Here is a 21,183-nt window from a genome sequence, read left to right as displayed (position 1 = left end):
GACTCTTGTTCATAAGCAACTGGAAAGTAATAAGAAGTGATTAAATCTTCTCCTCTAAAGCCTTTTATCTGGTCCACACACCCAAAGGATGAAACACATTGCCATCAGTATGTGTGTTCATTATGTGGGAGTGAAGGGGAGTTGTGACTCAATCTCTCCCCCCATCAGGATTTTACACATTTAGGAGTCTTTAAAATGCTCAGGTATAATTACAATGATACATCTGGATAGTCAAGACAAGAACATGGCATGATACTTGAAGCAAGTCCCAGGTCTCATCCTCCCTTATCTTCTTCCACTTGGATTTCTAGATAGGCTATAATATTTGTTAACAAACCCAGAGCTTTCAGTGTTCTTGCTGTAGCCAGCAGAGGCCATGAGTAGAAGCAGGAAAGTATTTCAGATGATGAGCCAAAGAAAGTACTAAGAAGGCAGGTGGATGGGCTTTGATTTGAGTGCAGTGGTTATCATTCTGATCCAGTGATGAATAGAAAGATTAGGTTTCAGGATTGGATGAAAATAGTGAAGAACCATGAGGATATAACCATGCTGGCAAAGGACAAAGGATAGAAAGACCCAGATTATAGATGTGCACATAGTTAATTGAGCATATTCATCAATATATTAATCTCTACAAAAGAGAAGTTACCTTAAAATAATAATGGTGGATATGCACTGGGCAGTATCCAAAGAAAGAAAAAGTATCAAATGTAGCAGATTTTAGTAATAAATACTCCTAAATGAAAAGCTTCTTTGCATGGAATATAGAGAGAGAGGTAAATATCATTACCTAATAGCTGCTATCCCATGTCCAATTTCATGTACAACACCACTAATGAGGACTGCAGCGAAGAAATAGGTCAGTTGGTTGACGGGTAAATTTATGCCAGGAACCTGTTCAGACACAATGATAAAAACACACTTGGGCACCAAGAGAACACGATGTTCACTCTGTACTAAAACTTAACCTTCCAAACTCAGTGTTCGGTAAGCTAAAACTAATATGAAAACTGATGGTCCACTTCTCCATTTCTATCATAATAAATATAAAAACACCAGTCAGTTTTTTTGAACTAGGCAGTTTTTGAGCTAAGCACACCACCAATCTAAAGAGAATAGGAAACACCAGGTTAAAAAGTTGAAACGTTAGCTTCCTGAAGTCTTTACCACGGGAAAGAATTAGGGAGCCTGGCATAGTGCCAGGGAAGGCAGAGTGGCAGTGAAGGAGTCAGTAGCTGATCCACCCTCGAGGGCTGGCAGCCCGATTTGGGAATTCTTGTTACAGTTCCCATTCCTTCCGCTAAGTGTTATTGCAAGGCTCCAAGTACTTATGTGAGTAATACAGGATGTCCCCACCCCCCCTTCAATGAGTTTCATTTTAGTATTATCAAGTTATATGAGAGTTGATCATTAAAGGCAGTGTAATAAAGTGCCTTATTGGTGTGGGAGCACCAGGCCCTTCGTTTCTTCTATCAGTTTGTCTAGAACATTGGTTAGAAAAATCATATCAAAGTGATACATAAATATTATACTAAAATTGAAATTTAATGCAGAAAGTAAGGCATTTGGAACATACAGACATGTTAAGGACCCACGTGCTCCACTGTTATGCACTTAAGGTTGCTATTTTAAAGGCTGCACAGTAAAATTTTTTTAGATACCCAAGAATCTTCTTGCAAGATAAATAATCGTTCCTAAGTTCTATTTCTCACAATCCAGGCAGTGGGACTCTAAAGGTATCCTTCTGGAGGAAAGTTCGTCTTTCTTTCATTAGTTAGTATTTTAAATTAATTACAAAATATGTTTAAAGCAGGAAAACTTGAAAACTCAAAGAATAATAGAAACCGTTCCTGTTCCCCAAACACAAAACAAAAAACCATTCTCAGTGTTTCAATGCATGTCTTTCCAATCTTTTCATGTACACATATTAAAAAAAATTATACTTTTATTATAAATATGGTTTTGAAATCTACCCTTTTCACTTAATAGTATCACAAACATTTTCCCATGAGTATTTCTGGTTCACATGATTTTTAATAGCTGCATCGTATTTCATGGAGTAGATTGTTGGGCATTTAATTGTTTTAAAGGTTTCTGCTCTTATAAAATACTGTGATAAATATATTTGGACACATATACACAAATATTTGGAGGGAATAAATTGTTACACAAGCACGGTTGGTTCAGGCTCTGGGGACATATCATTTGGGTTTGGTGTTCTGGCTCCATCATAACTAGCTAAGGGACCTTGAAGAACCTTGGATTATTCCTCCAGTACTTCAATTTCCCCATCATTAAAATGGAAATCACCACATTTACATAAAAGGGTAATTCTGAGGATTACAGGAGATAATCCTTGTCCACTGTTTAACATTACGCCTAACAGAGAGGGTAATTATACACAAAATTTAAAGGACTTTGATACATATCAAACTGCTCTCCAAAGGCAGACACTTCAATAACCTTGGGTAAGCTCATTTTATTCAAATCTGCAATTTGAGAGGAATAAAAAGCATCCCATTGTTTGATTTCTATTTCTTTGATGATTATTAAGCTGAATATTCCCCCTACTTTTTGACCACTGATAGATCTTTTGTGAGTAGCCTACTCCTGACTTGTCAATTTTTTTCTCCTTAGAGTGTTCATGTTTTTCTTATTGTCTGTAAGATCGCTTCAAGTATCAATTATTAATTCTCTGTGATACACATTACAGATGCATTCCCAAGTTTTGCCTTTCAATTTTATTTTGCTTTTGGTTTTTTGATATATAAAAAATGTTATGTAGTCAAATCTATCAATATTCATGGTTTCTGCCATTAGTTTTATGCATATGTCTTTCTCATTCTGTGTTCCTATAAATAGAAACCTGTTTTTATTTCTTTCAAGGTCTTTTATGATTTCACATTTTAATTTTAATTCAACTGCACATTTATTTTTGTGTATAACAAAGGAATTTCACTTTTAAGCCTTTTTTAGTAACTGAAGAGGAGATTCAAACCATGCTGCCTGGATTGCTTTCTAAATTCATTGATTCCAAGAGTCCTTTCTCTAGTTATGAAACTAGCTTTCATAGTCATCATTTTTAATGTATTCATAACATTTCACTGAATGACAATCTCATAATTTAACCATTCCTCAATTACATATTGTGGTTGTTTCTAATTCTTCATAGTAATAAATGTTAGGATAAACAGCTTGATGAATACTAATTTTTCTATAATTTGGAAGTGTTTCCTTAACCTAGAGTCCCAGATGTGGAAGTAAATGGTCAGAGGATATTTTTATGATGCTCATTATCTGAAGTTCTCTCTACTCAGACCCTACTAAGCAACTCTTTTCAAGAACATCAGTGTACCTTTTTCTACATATCTGCTCCATTCCCATGTTGTCAGGCATCTGTCTGTTCAGACCTGTAGTTTCCTTTTCTCTGATTCCTCTCTAAATTTATGTACTTAAGATTAATACTCATACATTCCCTCTATATCACAAAGTATTCAGGTTATCTTACCTTTATTTCAAAAAAATCAGTAGCCTTGATCCAATAGGATATTGATTTCTTCTCTTTATTATTTCAGTGATGTAATAATGAAATAAGGTAAGGATTTGAACATGTGACTACACCAACAGATGGTAGGTCTTATTTGCTGGCAACAATACTCGACTGCCCATCTGTCTCAGCCATGATCACACAGGGTATTAGATGTACCAAAATACTGATCTCTCAATAACATAGAGTGCCAGGTTTTGGGGAATTAATACTGAATGAGGCTGTAGGGAATTATAGAGTAAACAGAAAGTATGTGCTCTAAGCTACAAGAGCTCATATCAAAGTCAGGAGATACAACAAACTTAAACAAAAACATGCCAGGTAGATATACAGAGGGCAGCTGACTTCTTAATGGTTCCAAAGCATGGCTCTCCTAACTGAATCAATATTTTGTAAGCTCTATGAGTAAGTTGAAAAGCAAACAGAAGAAATAATTTCTTCTGTAAATTAACACTTTACCATTCAGGCAATGATTCTTTGGACATGATGCCAAAAGCACAAACAACAAAAGCAAAAATCAACACATGGGATTACATCAAACTCAAAAGCTTCTGCATAGCAAAAGAAACAACCAATGGCAGCCTACAGAATGGGAGAAAAGTTTTGCGAACCATATACTGGATAAGCGGTTAATATCCAAAACATATAAAGAACTAACAAAACAAACAACCCCCCGCCCAACAATCTGATTAAAAAATGGACAAAACTACTATTTAGTAGTTCCAAAGAAGACAGCAAAATGGTCAAAAGGCACATGAAAAGATGCTCCACATCGCTAATCATCAGGGACATGCCAATCAAAACCACAATGAGATACCACCTCACACCTGTTAGAATGGCTATCATCAAGAAGAAAAGAGACAAGACAGCTGCTGGCAAGGATGTGGTAACCCTTACACACTGCTGGTGGAAATATAAATTAGTCCAACCACTATGGAAAACAATATGGAGGTTCCTCAAAGAGTTAAAAATACATCTAAGGTACGATCCATCAATTCCACTTCTGGGTATATACCCAAAGGAAATGAAAATATTTCAATGAGATATATGCATATCTCTGTTTATCACAGCATTATTCGCAATAGCCAAGATTATGGGAACAACCCAAATGATCACCAACAGATGAATGGATAAAAACAATGTGGTACATGTACATAAACAATGCATTACTCAGCTATGAGAAAGGAAGATATCCTCCCATTTGTAACAACATGGATAGACCTTGAGCACATGATGCTAAGAGAGATAAATCAGAGAAATACAAGTACAGTATGATCTCACTTATATATGGAATCTAAAAAAGTCAAATCTATTAAAAAACAGAGAGTAAAATGGTGGTTACCAGGGGATGGGATGGATATGAGTGACGGTATTTAAGGGTACAAACTTGTAACAAGTAGTAAATAAGCTACAGAGATCTAATGCACAGTATAAAGAATACAATCAATAAAATTGTACTATAATGTGATAAATATTGCTCCAATGGCAATCATATTACAATAAATAAATGTATGAAAGTACATAAGGTGTACATCGCTGTACACCTTAAATTTGCAAACAGTAACATGTCAAATTTATCAAATAAAAAAATTTAAAAAACTTTGTTAGCTTTGTTTCTGCTCATGGACGCCGCTGAGTAAGCATCATTAAAGTCTCCCCAGCCCCACTGCTGTCACGTCTAAATCAGAGTCTCCCAAAGAGCCCGAACAGCTGTGGAAGCTCTTCGTTGGAGGTCTCAGCTTTGAAACAACCAGTGAGAGTCTGAGGAGCCACCTGAGCAGTGGGGAACGCGCACAGACTGTGTGGTAACGAGGGATCCAAACACCAGGCGCTCCAGAGGCTTTGGGTTTGTCATGTATGCCACTGTCGAGGAGGTGGATGCAACCATGAAGGCAAGGCCACACGAGGTGGATGGAAGAGTTGGGGAACCAAAGAGGGCCGTCTCAAGAGAAGATTCTCAAAGACCTGGTGCCCACTTAACTGTGAAAAAGATTTTTGTTGGTGGCATTAAAGAAGACACTGAAGAACATCATCTAAGAGATTATTTTGAATAGTATGGGGAAAAAAGTGACTGGCTGAGGCAATGGCAAAAAGAGAGGCTTTGCTTTTGTACCATTTGATGGCCATGACTCTGCAGACAAGACTGTCATTCAGAAATACCACACTGTGAAGTAAGAAAAGCCCTATCTAAGCAAGAGATGGCTAGTGCTTCATCCAGCCAAAGAGAGCAAGGTGCTTCTGGAAACTTTGGTGGTGGTCGTGGAGGGGGTTTTGGTGGGAATGACAGCTTTGGTCGTGGAGGAAACTTCAGTGGCCGAGGTGGCTCTGGTGGCAGCCGTGGTGGGGGATATGGTGGCAGTGGGGATGGCTATAATGGGTTTCTTTGGTAATGACGGAAGCAATTTTGGAGGCGGCGGAAGCTACAATGATTTTGGCAATTACAACAATCAATGTTCAAATTTTGGACCCATGAAAGGAGGAAACTTTGGAGGCAGAAGTTCTGGCCCCTATGGGGGATGAGGCCAATACTTTGCCAAACCACGAAACCAAGGTGGCTATGGCAGGAGGTTTTAATTACTGCCAGGAAACAAAGCTTAGCAGGAGAGGAGAGCCAGAGAAGTGACAGGGAAGCTACAGGTTACAACAGATTTGGGAACTCAACCAAGCACAGAGGTGGCAGGGCCTAGTTGCTACAAAGACATGTTTTAGACCAGCGGTCCCCAACCTTTTTGGCACCAGGGACTGGTTTCGTGGAAGACAATTTTTCCATGGATTGTGGGGGGGGGATGGTTCAGGTGGTAATGCGAGCGATGGGGAGTGGCAGATGAAGCTTCGCTCACTCGCCTGCCAATCACCTCCTGCTGTGCGGCCCGGTTCCTAACAGGCCACAGACCAGTAGTGGTCCGCGGCCCAGGAGTTGGGTACCCCTGTTTTAGACAATACTCCTGTGTATGGGCAAAAATACCCCAAGGACTATATTTGTGACTAATTGTATAATAGATTATTTTAGCTTCTATTCTGTGGAAAGTGTAAAGCATTCCAACAAAGCGTTTTAATATAGATTTTTCTTTGTACCCACGCTGTTGACTGCTAAATGTAATAGTCTGAATAAATGTGACACTGAATAAATGTGTCTTTAAAAAAAAAACAAAAACACAAACAAACTTGTTAAACTGAAATAAAACCAAAAACCCCCCAAAAACCCTTTTGCCATTCTAATCCTAGCAGGCAGACAGGCCAGTGATCATATTTTCTCCAAGCCTGCTTCTTTCTCTACTATCCTCGTTCTTGGCAAACAATAAACAGCCATGCAGCCTGAGAGTCATCCTCGACTTTCTCTCGACTTTCTTCTCCCTCCAGCCTCACATTCAATTAATGACTGAGGTCTGAGAACTCCACTGCAAAAGATCCCTTGAATCCAGCCCCTTCATTCTCCTTACCACTAATTTAGTTAAGATCTTTATAACTTCTAACATGAATTATTCCAAATGCTCTCTTAAATGGTCTCCCCATCTTCGGTGAAACCCTACTCCAGTCCATTTTGCATAGACTTCTTATCTACAGATAAAATCAAAACTTCTTAGAATGGCCCTTCATAACACAGACCCTACCTATATCTCCCATCTTATCTCCTACACCATATACCTTCCACCATATACCTCTTAGATACAGGTCAAAGTTACTTTATAGTTCCTTGAGGAATTACTGGTCTTTTTTAAGAGAGTAGAGCATACTGTGCACAGGCTCTGAGGTCAGTGGTGGGTGAGTGATGGACCCACCATTTACTAGCTGTGATCACAGGCAAGTGACTTAACAGCTCTGTGCCTTGGTTTTCTCATCTGTGAATCAGGGATAACAACAATGCTTACCTCTACATTGCTGCAGGAATAAAATAAAATAGGCACAAAAAACCTCACATGGGAAGCATTGCATATTAACTAGTATTTTTTAAAAATAAATTTATTTAATTTATATTTATTTTTGGCTGCATTAGGTCTTCGTTGCTGCGTGCGGGCTTTCTCTAGTTGCGGCGAGCGGGGGCTACTCTTCGCGGCGGTGTGCGGTCTTCTCATTGCGGTGGCTTCTCTTGTTGCGGAGCACGGGCTCTAGGTGCACGGGCTTCAGTAGTTGCGGCACGCAGGCTCAGTAGTTGTGGTGCATGAGCTTAGTTGCTCCGTGGCATGTGGGATCTTTCCGGACCAGGACTCGAACCTGTGTCCCCTGCACTGGCTGGCAGATTCTTAACCACTGTGCCACCAGGGAAGCCCCTAACTAGGTTTTATTATTAGTATTATTATTCCCTCTGCCTTTCCATGTTATATGGTTCCCTCTGTTTCTGGCATGCTCAACTGCCATCTTCCTTTCCCAGGCTATGTGGACTCTCCTTCCCTTCCCTTCTCCTCTACTCTCTTCCCAGTACCAGGCACACCTCAGCAGGGCTTGTCTTTGTTCCCGCAGCACCTTGTACTCTGTCCAACTGTAGAAAATCATAGCAGCTCTCCCTCTAGACTAAAAGCTCTGTAAGTGCTAGGATTGGATTTTGTTCCCTGTATAAGCAGGACTAAGCACAAGGCCAGTAGGCAGACTACACTCAGTAAATGTTTGCTGAAGAAATAAATCATCTCGTCTGAGGCCTCACCCACCTGAATCCTTTTAACCTCTAAGAAAGAGCTATTACCATAGGAGAGATTCTTTATGTTTTGCTACAAATGACTTGTAATCTTCCCATAGTGACACAGCTAGTAGAGGCCACAAAGAGATGAGCTAAAAAAAAATCTGTCAATCTTGAATAGACATTTTTCCAAAGAAGACATACAGATAGCTAACACATGAAAAGATGCTCAACACTGCTAATTATTAGAGAAATGCAAATCAAAACCACAATGAGGTATTACCTCACACCTGTCAGAATGGCTATCATCAAAAAGTCTACAAATAACAAATGTTGGCGAGGATGTGGAGAAAAGGGAACTCCTGTGCACTGTTGGTGGGAATGTAAATTAGTGCAGCCGCTATGGAAAACAGTATGGAGGTTCCTTAAAAAGCTAAAAATAGGACTACCATATGATTCAGCAATCCCACCCCTGGGTATATATATGAAAAAAACAAAAACACTAATTCGAAAAGATACATGCACTCTAATGTTCATAGCAGCACTATTTACAATAGCCAAGACATGGAAACAACCCAAGTGCCCATCAGACAAATGGATTAAGAAGATGTACATATATATATATATATATATATATATACACACACACACATACATACATACACTGGAATATTACTCAGCCACATAAAAGAATGAAATACTGCCATCTGCAGCAATGTGGTTGGACGTACAGAATATTATGCTTAGTGAAATAAGACAGAGATAGACAAATACTGTATACTATCACTTATATGTGTAACCTAAAAAATAATACAAATGAATGTATATGCAAAACAGAAGCAGACTCACAGATATAGAAAACAAACCTGTGGTTACCGAAGGGGAAAAGGAAGAAGGGAGGGACAAATAAGGGGTATTAACAGATACAAACTACTATATAGTTTGTATATTTGGGATGAAGTGAGAGAGTAGCATTGACATATATACACTACCAAATGTAAAGTGGATGGCTAGTGGGAAGCAGTTGCATAGCACAGGGAGATCAGCTTGGTGCTTTGTGACCACCTAGAGGGGTGGGATAGGGAGGGTGGGAGGGAGGCTCAAGAGGGAGGGGATATCTGTATACTTATAGCTGATTCACTTTGTTGTACAACAGAAACTAACACAACATTGTAAAGCAATTATACTCCAATAAAGATATAAAAATAAAATAAAGTAAAATAGATAAGTAACACGGATATACTGTATAGCACTGGGAATTACACCCATTATCTTGTAATAACCTACAATGGAATTTAATCTGCAAAAATACTGACTCACTATGCTGTACACCTGAAACTAACATAATACTGTAAATCAACTATACTTCAATTTAAAAAAAAGTCACTAACTCATATAGTCTATTTCATTAATAAGAACACGATTAAAAACATAACGTCCATGACTCACGGAAATGGAAACTATTAACGTAAAAAATTTAAAATTGAAGTTAGTCAGTGGTAAAGCACCCTTTCAAACTCTGGAAACATGAATTGATAAGGTATTGGTCTACACATGTGCTTTAAAGTGGGAATTATTTTAAGTAGCTTACAGTCAAAGGAGTACAACTCAGCACATTATTCTTCATATCAAGAAATCACAGTGATCATTCAAAAGGTCTTTTACCTTTAATTAAAAGGATATTATTGCTTAAGAATCTGAAAGCCATGAAGAAGAAACGGGAACATTTTGCATAGGATTAAGATGCAATTTATTTCTACATTATAGAGATCTTAAATCAGTATGCTTATTCCTTGACAGTAACAATTATTCAACACCTCAAGAAGACAACATGAATTACCAAGTTAGGTATAAAACAAGCTACAAGTATATATTTTACAACACAGGGAATAGAGCCGATATTTTATAATAACTATAAACGGAGTATAACTTTAAAAAATTGCGAATCACTATATGGTACACCCACAACTTATATAATATTGTACAGCAACTATACTTCAATTTAAAAAAAACCTTGCACTGAAAAAAAAAGACAACATGAATTAAATCGAATACTTGTGTAATTGTTGACAGTCTTAGTGGTGGTCCATTTGTTCTATCATTACTACTACTACTACACATTGCAACAATTCTTTGCTATACTCTTACTAATGATTTTGTTTAAGCAAGTAATTTGAGAAATTGTGAGACTTTTCATTTATTTCATATTTATATTATGGATAGGAATTATGCTATCCAGAAGAAATTTCTTATATCTATGTTTCAACAAAGCTACTTAAAGCAATAAGAAGGCACTTACCACAACTTGTAGCACCTGTTCGTTGTGAAGTGAGGAAGAGGAAGAGGATGAAGAGGAGGAGGAAGAAGAGGAAGAGGAGGAAGAGGAAGAGGAGGAAGAAGAGGAGGAAGAATAAGAAGCGGGAGAGTCAGCCATCATTTGGCCTAAAGTCTGCATCAGCGTTTTCCCCAGAAGAAAAAAAGAGCTGAACATAGCAATTACACCAAACACCATTCCAAAATTGAACCTGTCAAGAGGAAAAAAATTACATAAATGTACAATTCCTCACAATTCATGGACTAAAAAATTCATTAACCAGCCACCTTTCATAGCTTCAAAACAATGTCTAAAAATTTCAATAACTCTGCTTCTTTCTCCTACTTGAAGTTCAGATACTTGACTGAAGCATGGGCACTAGTCTCTTTAAGCAGTTATAATTTACAATTCTCTCATAACTGAAGAGGCTGAATGTTGTTGCCAATAAAAAGTTTGTTTCCTCTCATATTTTTTTGCTCATTTACATAGCATTGTTTTGATCTTGTTCTCATGTAGTTATGAAACCTCTTTTCACATTATAGACATCATTCTTTTTCATCTACCGATTCTTTTGTTTGCATTTTATTTTACTTGAATTTTGTAATGAGCTTAAATATTAACATGGTAAAACTTAACAACAGTTTCTTTCTTCTACTGTTTTAATAATTAGAAATTAGAAATCACTCCTCTATAGTTGGGAATAATCTATTATATTTTCTAACTTTTTGATAAGTTGTGTTTTTCAAGGCATTTGTCCATTTCATCTAAATAGTCAAATTTATAGGTATACAACTGTTCACAATAGTTTCATTTTTTCAAAATGAGTCTCACTCCATTCTCTCATTGCCAAGGGCGTGGGTTCAATCCCTGGTTGGGGAACTAAAATCCCAGAAGCTGTATGGTGTGGCCAAAAAATAAATAAATAAATAAATAAAAATAAAATAAAACAAGTCTCAGAATCTATAGTAATGTTTCTCCTTTCAATTCTGATTTTTAGTTATTTTGTTTGCTTTTTTCCTTGATCAGTCATGGTAGGGTTTTATTAATTTTATTAATCTTTTCAAAGTACCAACTTTTGGCTTTGCTGATTTTCTCTACTGTATACTTTCTATTTCATTTATTTCTGTTCTTATCTTTATTATTTCTATTTTGTTTGCTTTGATTTGCTGTTGCATTTTCTGCTTTTTGATGACCTGATCGTTTATATTTAGCCCTACTCTAGCTGGAGCTAAATTTTTAACAGAAAGGAATCTCGACAAAGGCCCCCTACTGCCATATTAGAAATTCTGTCAAGTACAGAAACTGTCAGTCTCTAGGGTGTCCCAGAGATCATTGTAAACCCCCTAACCATAAACACTATAAACCATGATTTTAAAAATATTTTAAATTAAAGGGATATGCCTGGTATAGCCAGAGGGCTCCAGGACCCTGCTGCTGTAACCTGGCTGGCCATTTTCCTGATTGGTTTGTGTGTATGCCTTACTGGATGATAAGTATTTTAAATATCCTTGCCCTGGATGGGTATCACAGAAGAATTATAGAGGAAAGCCGGCAGACTTTTGGGAGCCCTATGACTCCCAGGACCCTTGTTTCTATGTGTCATGATGGGGGAGAGAATTCTCCAGGATTATTTTCCTGGTGGAAAATGCTCCATATGCTTTTTGCCTTTCTATTGGTGTATAACTTACACAAAGTGCCTAAGTCTGAAGCGTACAGCTCATTGAATTTTTACATATGTATACCGATGTATCCACCACCCAGATCAAGACACAGAACCTTGATTTTGAATGTATGCAAAAGCACAATGATGCAATCCCATGAATTTATATAAAGCCAGAAAGTTTTTACATTGTCAACATTTTAAAACTCAATAAATTGAAAATGATGGAAACAGTTCATTTAACAAGTATTTCTCATGATCACAAATGACTAATTTAAACCAAAAAGAGAAAGTAAAGAATACCACTGGTAAAGCATCCTTGCTTTCCGCCGTCCCCAACTGTAAAACGCACGATTGAAAATAGCAGTCTGCCATCTTATGTGAAAAGGGGAGATGCTCAATCCGTTGTTTTCCAGCCAGTCTTCATACGAATGCTTAAAATACACAGATGACTAAGAGAGAAAGAAAAGTTCCACATCACTGAATTTTGAAGAATAATTTATAAGGCTTAAGAAAATAAAAGTGTTTTCTACAGGAAAGCAAGATACTGACTAATCAAATGTTTATAATTTTAAAGCTTTATGTTTATTCTTCAGGATATTAAAGTAAGAGTCTTGGATTGGCTGATGTGCTGAAGTCAGGGTCTGGCAAACTACAGCCCACGAGCAAAAAAGTTTGCTGGCCTTTGCTTAGAACAGCATTGTCCAACAGACATATAATGGGAGCTATAAGTGCAAGCCACATATGTAATTTTTAATTTTCTAGTAGCCGAATTTTAAAAGGCAAACAGAAACAGAGATTAATTTAAATGTATTTTTAACTCAAAATATCAAGATATTATCATTCAGAATATAATTAATATATTGAAACACCTCACATTCTATTTATTTACTTACTTACGCATTAAGTCTTTGAAATTCAGTGTCAGCTTTACACTTACAGCACATCTCTATTCGGACTAGCCCCATTTCAAATGCTACATGGCCACATGTAGTTAGTGGCTACCATACTGGACAGCACAGGTCTAGAAGCCTTGTTACCAGAGAAAGAGGTCTTTTGTTGTAATTAAAAAAGACCCCCAGCCAATCCAACAGAGGGGACAGGTTAGCTGGAATTGGTGCTTTCTATCCTCTTCTGAGCAACAACCCTAAGAAATTAGGCTGAATTTGACCATGAAAAAGTACAAAACTTATCTAAAGCCACCTTGGTCTCAGTAACTTCTTACATTCTTCACTGTTGGGGAGATAGCTGCTTATTCGCAGCCTAGCAAAGAGTTTTATCTTTAGGGAAGTTTGAAGTCCTTGAGTAATGTAAGATTTTGGATAACATAAGGCTGTTTTACATACACTGCCACTGACCTCTTACCTCTTACAGTAAGTATGGTAAGTATTTTGTCATACAGATGCCCATCCATTTGAGAAACTTATCTAGAAGGATATTTCAGCCCTATCACAGTCATAAAATGACCTGAGTCTGAATATAGGTATCTGTTTGCCTTTGGATCCATAATGCTCTCTGCTCTCAATCTTCAGGTGAAGTTATTAAACCTGCTTGTCTTCTAGGACGTGGAAAAGGAGTGGCACACCCCTCCAGGTGTCTACTGAGGAAATCCTAGACAAACCAAGGATGGAACAGCAGACCAAGTTAGAAGCAGAGAAGCTGAAGGTGCAGGCTCCTAAAACCTGAGGTCTCTCCATTCCCCAAGCGGATACTCTGAATGAGAGATCCGTCTTTCGCTCAAGGAATAGTGCTCTCTTAGCAAGTTAGGAGCTGTTACTGAAATTAAAGTGACATCCTGATCACCTCACACACTGGACCAGAGACTATAGAGATTTGAAAAATTATTTTTATTTTGGATTTTTGTCACCCATGCAACATGAAGAAATCACGCGGCTTTGTTTTTTCCAAACAACAAAATCACTGTTTAAACCAGCAGTGGCCTGTACTGCTCATGACATGCTAAGCACCGTGCCAAGTATGTGCAGAGAAAGCACCTGGGGATCTTATGAGGATGCAGATTCGGATTCTGTGGGTCAGGAATGAGGCCTGAGATTCTACATTTCTGACAGGCTCCCAGATGATGCCAAGTGCTGCTGGTCCTTGAATCTCAGGTTGAGTAGCAAGGCTCTATGTGGATGAATTAATGAAATCCTCTCTATAATCTCAGGAGAGCTTTACATTTATTATGCCTATTTTAAAGATGAAGAAATGGAGGAACAGAGAGTAATCTGCCCAAGCTCTCAATGGATAGGAAGTGGGAGAGCACAGCTCTAAGGACTGCTCTAAGGATTCAACTGTATAATCTCCTCACTTTGCAAGTTTGAATGCAACAAAAGTTATCATTTTGCTGTTAAGCCTAAACCACACAATACTAAACTACAGTACTCTATTTAAAACAGTATTCATAACATGAAGGTTTTACTAGTCATAATTGGAATTTTCATTAAATATTTGAGAATTTACATGATTTTATTCCACGCATACAATACTACCACCCCCAGTATGCGATTCCGAAAGGGTGCCTGAAGCATGTGGTCAGACAACTGTCCATAATATCTGCTACCCAAATAAGAATGGACCGTGCACCCAGGGTGTGTGTGGGGGGCGGGGGTGGGAGTATTAAGCGGGGTTAGTGTGAAGAAACGGCGTCTAAGATACAAATTAGAATTCGAGTAGTCAGAAACTAGTTATCTAAAGCCTTGCTACTTTTAAGTATGGTCTGTAGATTGGCAGCATTGGTAGCACTTGGGAACTGGTTAAAAATGCATAATCTTAGGCCCCCGCCCCAGACCTGCTGAATCAGAATGTGCATTTTAACTGGAACCCCAGATGGTCATAAGCACTTTAAAGTTTGAGGCCACTGATGTAAATCACAACTTGATTTAGATTCATTCCAATACCAGTCTCTGGAGGGTCGTGGCCTTAAAGACAAAGAGGGCAAACAAAGTCTTTCCCAGGAGGATATTTTATTTCCTCCCAGGTGCAACGCCGCGGGGTTTGGCAGGGCCCCGCCCCGCCCGAACCCACTACCGGCGCCTCCCGGGCAGGACCCGAAGGCTGCGGGGCCTGCAAAGCCCCGCAATGATACTGCGGCAGCTGCGCAGGCCGCCACACCCCTCCCGCGGCCAGCCGTGCTTTATTTACTCCATGGGACCGGGCGCCACGCGGAAGGCCGCACGTGGGTTCCGGTCGCACGGCTTTCAGCCCGGGAGGCACAAGGCAGGGGAAGAGAAAAGGCCTAGGGCCTTGCGCCCCGGCCCTGGCACCGCGGGCTTGGGCCTTAGGCCCGAGGCCCTCACCTTCAACACCAAGTCGGTCAGGTAGACGGCAGTCCAGCCGCCCACCACCACCACCACCAGCGATACCGGAATCATGGCAGCGGCGGGGGCAGCGGAGGGAAGGCGAGCGCCGGCGTCCTCCCTGCGAGCCGCAACCAGCCGGCCGCGCGGCGCCTACAGCCCCAGCATCTGCGCAGAAACCCAGCTGCCACCGGCTCCTTTTTCGTGGTGGCGTCGTTTCCTTCCGGATCCTTCTAGTGGGTCGCACGAACGGCAGTGTGCGCACCGGAAAAGGGCGTGGGGGCTTATTTTAGCGGGGCACTCGGGCGCCGCTGTCTAGGTATCAACTAGACTGCGGCTGCCAGCCCTCTAGCGATTTCTTAGGCTATGGCCCTCCCTGCTGTCTGCTCTCCATTCTCCGGTTCTGGTCTGGGGTTTGCGCTTCCTTTTAATCTAGTGGGGTTTGGGTAATCCCAAATAATAATCGTCTCCGCCGCTCAGACTCTGTCATAGGTATCCAGATTTAAGTTAATTATGTTTATTCGTTCTTTTTATTGAAGCGTAATTTACATATAGCGAAAACATAATACGGATCTCAACTATTTCGATGAGTTTTGATAACTATATATCTGTGTACCCTAATAAAAATAGAGAACATTTCCATCCCAGAAGTTTTCTTCGCTCGCTTCCCGGTTAATCCTCTCCTCGCCCTCCCATCACCCCTTTTCTAATTTTTAAATCTTTGTGTAAATAGAATCATACAATAAGTATACTCTTGTGTCCGGCTTATTTCGTTCAACATGATTTTTTTGAGCTTTAGGTTCTTTTCTCAACCTCTTCCATTATAAAATTTGAGATTGGTGCTACATTAAAAAAAAGTTCTGAACATCTGTACATATTTTTTTGTTGACGTGTACCTGATCATATATTGACCTGGCGCAGTGGTTCTCAACCTTGGCTGTAACATTAGGATCACCAGGGGGCTTTAAAAATTCCTGATGCCTGTTCTCTAGCTTAGACCACTTGAATCAGAATTTCAGAATGAGATCCAAGCATCAGTATTTTTTAAACTCAGGTCATTCCATTGTGCAGCCAAGACTGAGAACCACTGAAGGAAAACTAGTATTTATGGAGTTTTGTTTGTTTGTTTGTTGTTTCTTTGTTTTTTGCATTTTCTTAAGGCCCAAGTCTTTAAAAGTTATTTGTTTTTACTTTTCTGGAAAATCATCATTAGCAATAGTAATACTAATACCGAAATACTGAGAACATAATGCTAGCTTAAGAACAAGTATCCCAAATAAAACTGCACCCTCAGCCTTCTTCAAAGTAAAAATACAGTGTCATACTAGGAACCTGTATGACAGATACTGTTACTCATTTGCCTCACTCTCCCATACTTTTCCTAAAGTTTTAATAATTTAGCACCGTATCTCCCTAGCTTCAAGAAACCTTATGACTCAGTTTTACATCTTCTTGCCTATATGTGTGTACATGTGTTGTTTTAAAATCTTTCAATTTATTTTGGACAAAGCTAGGTATAATTATAAAAGTTTATATTCAAGCACCCTGTGACTCCACAGTTTTCCATGTACAGGTTTCCCGAAAGTCTTAGTGCAGTTTTAGGTTTTGATACTTTCAGAAGTATAAATGCCGAAAACTTGCATAAAGCATCACTTGAAAATTTATTTAAATTTCTTTTACACTGTTTAATTTGGTGAATTTCAAGTAATTTTAAATTTCAAATTTTTTAGTCCCCCTGAGGATGGCAAACGTTGACTGAAACAAAAAATTGAATTACATTTATTATTCAAAGATTCCCGAGACCAAAGAAGCATGAAAGAAATTTAAATAATTTTATTTTTCAAGTGATGTTTTGTGTAAGTTCATAGAGTTTGTACTTCTGAAGTTATTAAAGCTTAAAACTACACTAAGACTGTTGGTACACTATTGTATTTGAACTGACCTTTGTTTGCTCTTGTATAATGACTGTAGCTTTTAACACTGTTCTTTCCTAGGATGAGAAAATTTACCTAAGAATTAAAATGTCTTCTCTTTTGTTAGCCTGAAGCCTTGTCTGGACCACTTGCTGGGACAAAAACCAGTTACTGTGTGGCTGATTACCCAAAATATGTAGGAAATGAGTTGATTGTGTTTTTCTGTTCCCAACCTAAAATTTTACTTGTTCAACTGACTTGGTGTTCTCATCAGGGACCCAGCAGTCAAAACAAAACACTGGGGCTTCCCTGGTGGTGCAGTGGTTGAGAGTCTGCCTGCCAGTGCAGGGGACACGGGTTCGAGCCCTGGTCTGGGAAGATCCCACATGCCGCGGAGCAACTGGGCCCGTGAGCCACAACTACTGAGCCTGCGCGTCTGGAGCCTGTGCTCCACAGCAAGAGAGGCCGCGAAAGTGAGAGGCCCGCGCACCGCAATGAAGAGTGGCCCCCACTCGCCGCAACTAGAGAAAGCCCTCGCACAGAAACGAAGACCCAACACAGCCAAAAATAAATAAATAAATTAAAAAAAAAATACATTCCCTGCCCCCACAATTAAAAAAAAAAAACACTGAATAGAATCCTGCTGGTTTCTGGAATTTATCAGTAGTGGAAGCCAGCTGGTGGCAGCAGAAGAGACGAGACCTAGGATGCAAGGTGGCAGCAAAAAACACCTGTATTCCATAAGATCAAGGTATTCCTCCTTAGAAGAAATGTGACCTAATTTACAAATAGTTTCAGGTTTCTGTTAAGTAACTAACTTGAAGGACGCACAGCCAGGCTTTTATGCATATCATTTTTATTTAGTGTATATATGTGTGTGTATATATATATATATATAAAATATATATTTTTTTGTTTATTTATTTATTTTTTGCGGTACGTGGGCCTCTCACTGTCGTGGCCTCTCCCGTTGCGGAGCACAGGCTCCGGACGCGCAGGCTCAGCGGCCATGGCTCACGGGCCCAGCCGCTCCGTGGCATGTGGGATCTTCCCGGACCGGGGCACGAACCCGTGTCCCCTGCATCGGCAGGCGGACTCTCAACCACTGCGCCACCAGGGAAGCCCTATCTAGTATATTTTTTTTAGAGAGGCACCAAAAATACATTTTGGCTGAATGCAAAACAGCTACATGTTAGGGACTTCCCTGGCTGTCCAGTGGTTAAGACTCCATGCTTCCCCTGCAGGGGGCACGGGTTCGATCCCTGGTTAGGGAACTAAGATGCCACATGCCACATGGCGCGGCTGAAAACAAACAAAAACCAGCTACATGTTAAAAATCAATATTTGGCTGAAGCAGAATATCACTATTATATAATAAACTTCTGAGATACCAGAATCAACATGAAATATAAAAATTAGATAATATTAAAATATTATAATTTTGTTGTTAAAATGTAAGTATTCAGATTTTTAGAGTTTGACATCCCCTTCAGGAGTATTTACTTCTCATCAATGTAAGCTGATAGTTTGCTTCTGGGGTCATTATACTATATGTTTATGACACTAACTTACACCAGTCAGGATAAGCTAGGTTATGCTTAGGAAATAAGCCCTAAAATCCCACAGGCTTAAAATGAGAAAGATTTATTTTTTGTTTGTGCTGCATATCCAACAGGGGTTGGTAGACTGATGGAGACTCCATTTTATCATGCCCAGTTCTCAAAAGTGAGGCTCAGGATTTAATGCAGCAGAGAGAGGACTAGAGTGTTTACCACTGGCTGCGAAATGCTATGGCCCAGACATGCACACGTTCCTTCCACTCCAGCTTCATGAGCCAAAACTAGTGAAACAGCTGTTCCTAATTTAAAGGGCAGAAGGAGTGTAATCCTCCGTATACCTAGAAGTAGAGAAAAATATACCTGGAACTAAACAGTAGTGCCATCTACCACATAAATAGATGCTCTCTTTCATCTATGGAGGGCAGTGTAACAGAAAATGTTTGGTTAGTGCTGCCATTATGGGATACTGCTAGTATTGATGCTGCCACAAAATTATTAAGCTTTCCCTTCTCTTTAATAGGAACTAACTAAGATAAAGGCTCATGTCGTTTTTTTTTTGGCCGCGCCGCACGGCATGTGGCATCTTAGTTTCCCAACCAGGGATCGAACCCACACCCTCTGCAGTGGAAATGCTGAGTCTTAACCATTGGATGGCCAGGGAAGTCCCTCATCTCTATTTTATATCCTCAGCTTGGTGTGGTTGCTGATGATGGTGCAGTTTGGTTGAAGCAGTCCCACAGACGGAAGCTTCTAGTCCCAGGTGAAGAAAATTTTTTTTGAATCTTTGCTGAAAGTATTATCCACGCTTATATTTTTTACTCCAAATACACACACACACACACACACACACACACACACACACACACACACACAATATTTGCCTGCAACTGCTGCTTTACACGGTCATGTGAATAAAATTTGTCCTTAAACCTTGGTTCTAAAACTGCGGCAAAGGAGCAATACAGTTGGCCTTCAAGAAACCAGTCATCTGGGGTTTTCCATTTATATTTCAGTTTCATTTCATGTACACCAGTCTCAGCATCTTCCTGGAGTAGAATGATAAGAGAATCTTTTCAGCCACTGTCATGTAAGAAATACTTGTACTCTGAAGTCATCAGTTTGATGACTTCTTCCTCAGGTTCCAGAAAGCAAAGTATTTTTCTCTGCAAGCAGTTTTAATAAGTTGATACATTGTTTTCATCTAAAAAGCATGTTATTTTAGTTTTGCTCTAGATGGCTTTTAAACACGTAGTAGCTGCTATTCCATCTTGTTTAAACATCTTGTTAAATATATGACAAGGCGATTCAAAAACCTTTGGATGGCCACCGGGGCCAGGAGGCGACTGGAGTGTGTCAGCCCTGTTTGAGGAGCGCAGTGGGGCGGTTCCATGCAGAACGCCGTGGGGCCAGTGGTACCAGATCTTGGAGGAGGTGTTCATTGAAGTTCAGGTGTCGCCAGGCACTCGCGCTCAGGATATCCAGTGCGGCCCGCAGAGCCGGCATGTGGTGCTGGCCGTGGGTGGCCACGAGATCCTCAAGGGCAAACTCTTTGATTCTACAATAGCTGATGAGGGAACCCGTGGACTCTGGAGGGTAGAAAAATGGTCCGTATTGTTCTTACAAAGAGAGATGCAGCAAATTGTTGGACTTCTATTCTGGAATCTGAGTATGCAGCTGATCCTTGGGTGCAAGACCAAATGCAGAAAAAGCTTCCAGAAAGAAAATCCTTGTTTTAACTTCAGCGGAGCAGAAATCTCAGGAAACTACACTAAAGGTGGACCAGGTTTCTCAAATCTTGAGAAATATCTGTGAACTTGCTGCATTTTGTGGATCCTAGCAAATGTTGCCAGCTTAATCAAAGGAACAGATTATGTGGTGGAAGAAAAATGTGGATGCCTACAGTTAACAAATTGCAAAATATATTTAAATATGGTTCTGAAAATTGCATTCAAATATGATTTACATAGGAAACAAATACTGTAGGAACTATTCTATTGATATATGGTAGCTTGTTTTTTGGACTTGTTTTTGCTCAGCATGAACTTTCATATGCTGCGGTTTACTAATTTCATATTTAACCTCTTTTTTGTTCTTTGTTTTTTTTTTTTGCGGTACGCGGGCCTCTCACTGCTGTGGCCTCTCCCGTTGCGGAGCACAGGCTCCGGACGCGCAGGCTCAGCGGCCATGGCTCACGGGCCCAGCCGCTCCGCGGCATGTGGGATCTTCCCGGACGGGGGCGCGAACACGTGTCCCCTGCATCGGCAGGCGGACTCCCAACC

The 21,183-nt window shown here is 39.7% G+C and overlaps 1 protein-coding gene and 2 pseudogenes across 3 annotated transcripts in view; 2 read left to right on the top strand and 1 right to left on the bottom strand.

Annotated features, from left to right (window-relative positions):
* The window catches only part of MBTPS2 (membrane bound transcription factor peptidase, site 2), a 40,279-nt gene extending 24,703 nt beyond the window's left edge, over positions 1–15,576 (bottom strand). The window contains exons 1-4 of the mRNA XM_082864225.1: positions 15,433–15,576; positions 12,437–12,585; positions 10,459–10,684; positions 791–894 (exon numbers count right to left, since the gene is read on the bottom strand). Of these exons, the coding sequence (XP_082720351.1) occupies positions 791–894; positions 10,459–10,684; positions 12,437–12,585; positions 15,433–15,507 (554 nt within the window). The 5' untranslated portion in view covers positions 15,508–15,576. The remainder of the gene's footprint in view (positions 1–790; positions 895–10,458; positions 10,685–12,436; positions 12,586–15,432) is intronic.
* On the top strand, positions 3,949–6,067 carry LOC309977977 (heterogeneous nuclear ribonucleoprotein A1-like; annotated as a pseudogene). Its single transcript has 2 exons — positions 3,949–3,952; positions 5,235–6,067. The product of its transcript is annotated as a heterogeneous nuclear ribonucleoprotein A1-like (transcript).
* LOC309978082 (nudC domain-containing protein 2-like) lies at positions 15,506–20,716 on the top strand (annotated as a pseudogene). The gene is made up of 2 exons: positions 15,506–15,689; positions 20,205–20,716. The product of its transcript is annotated as a nudC domain-containing protein 2-like (transcript).
* Positions 20,717–21,183: the final 467 nt, after the last annotated feature.

This window comes from Leucopleurus acutus (genome assembly GCF_964270905.1).
Source record: "Leucopleurus acutus genome assembly, chromosome: X".
NCBI lineage: Eukaryota > Metazoa > Chordata > Mammalia > Artiodactyla > Delphinidae > Leucopleurus > Leucopleurus acutus.
The sequence above is the reverse complement of the archived record's forward strand: the minus strand, read 5'-3'. Positions and strand labels throughout refer to the sequence as shown.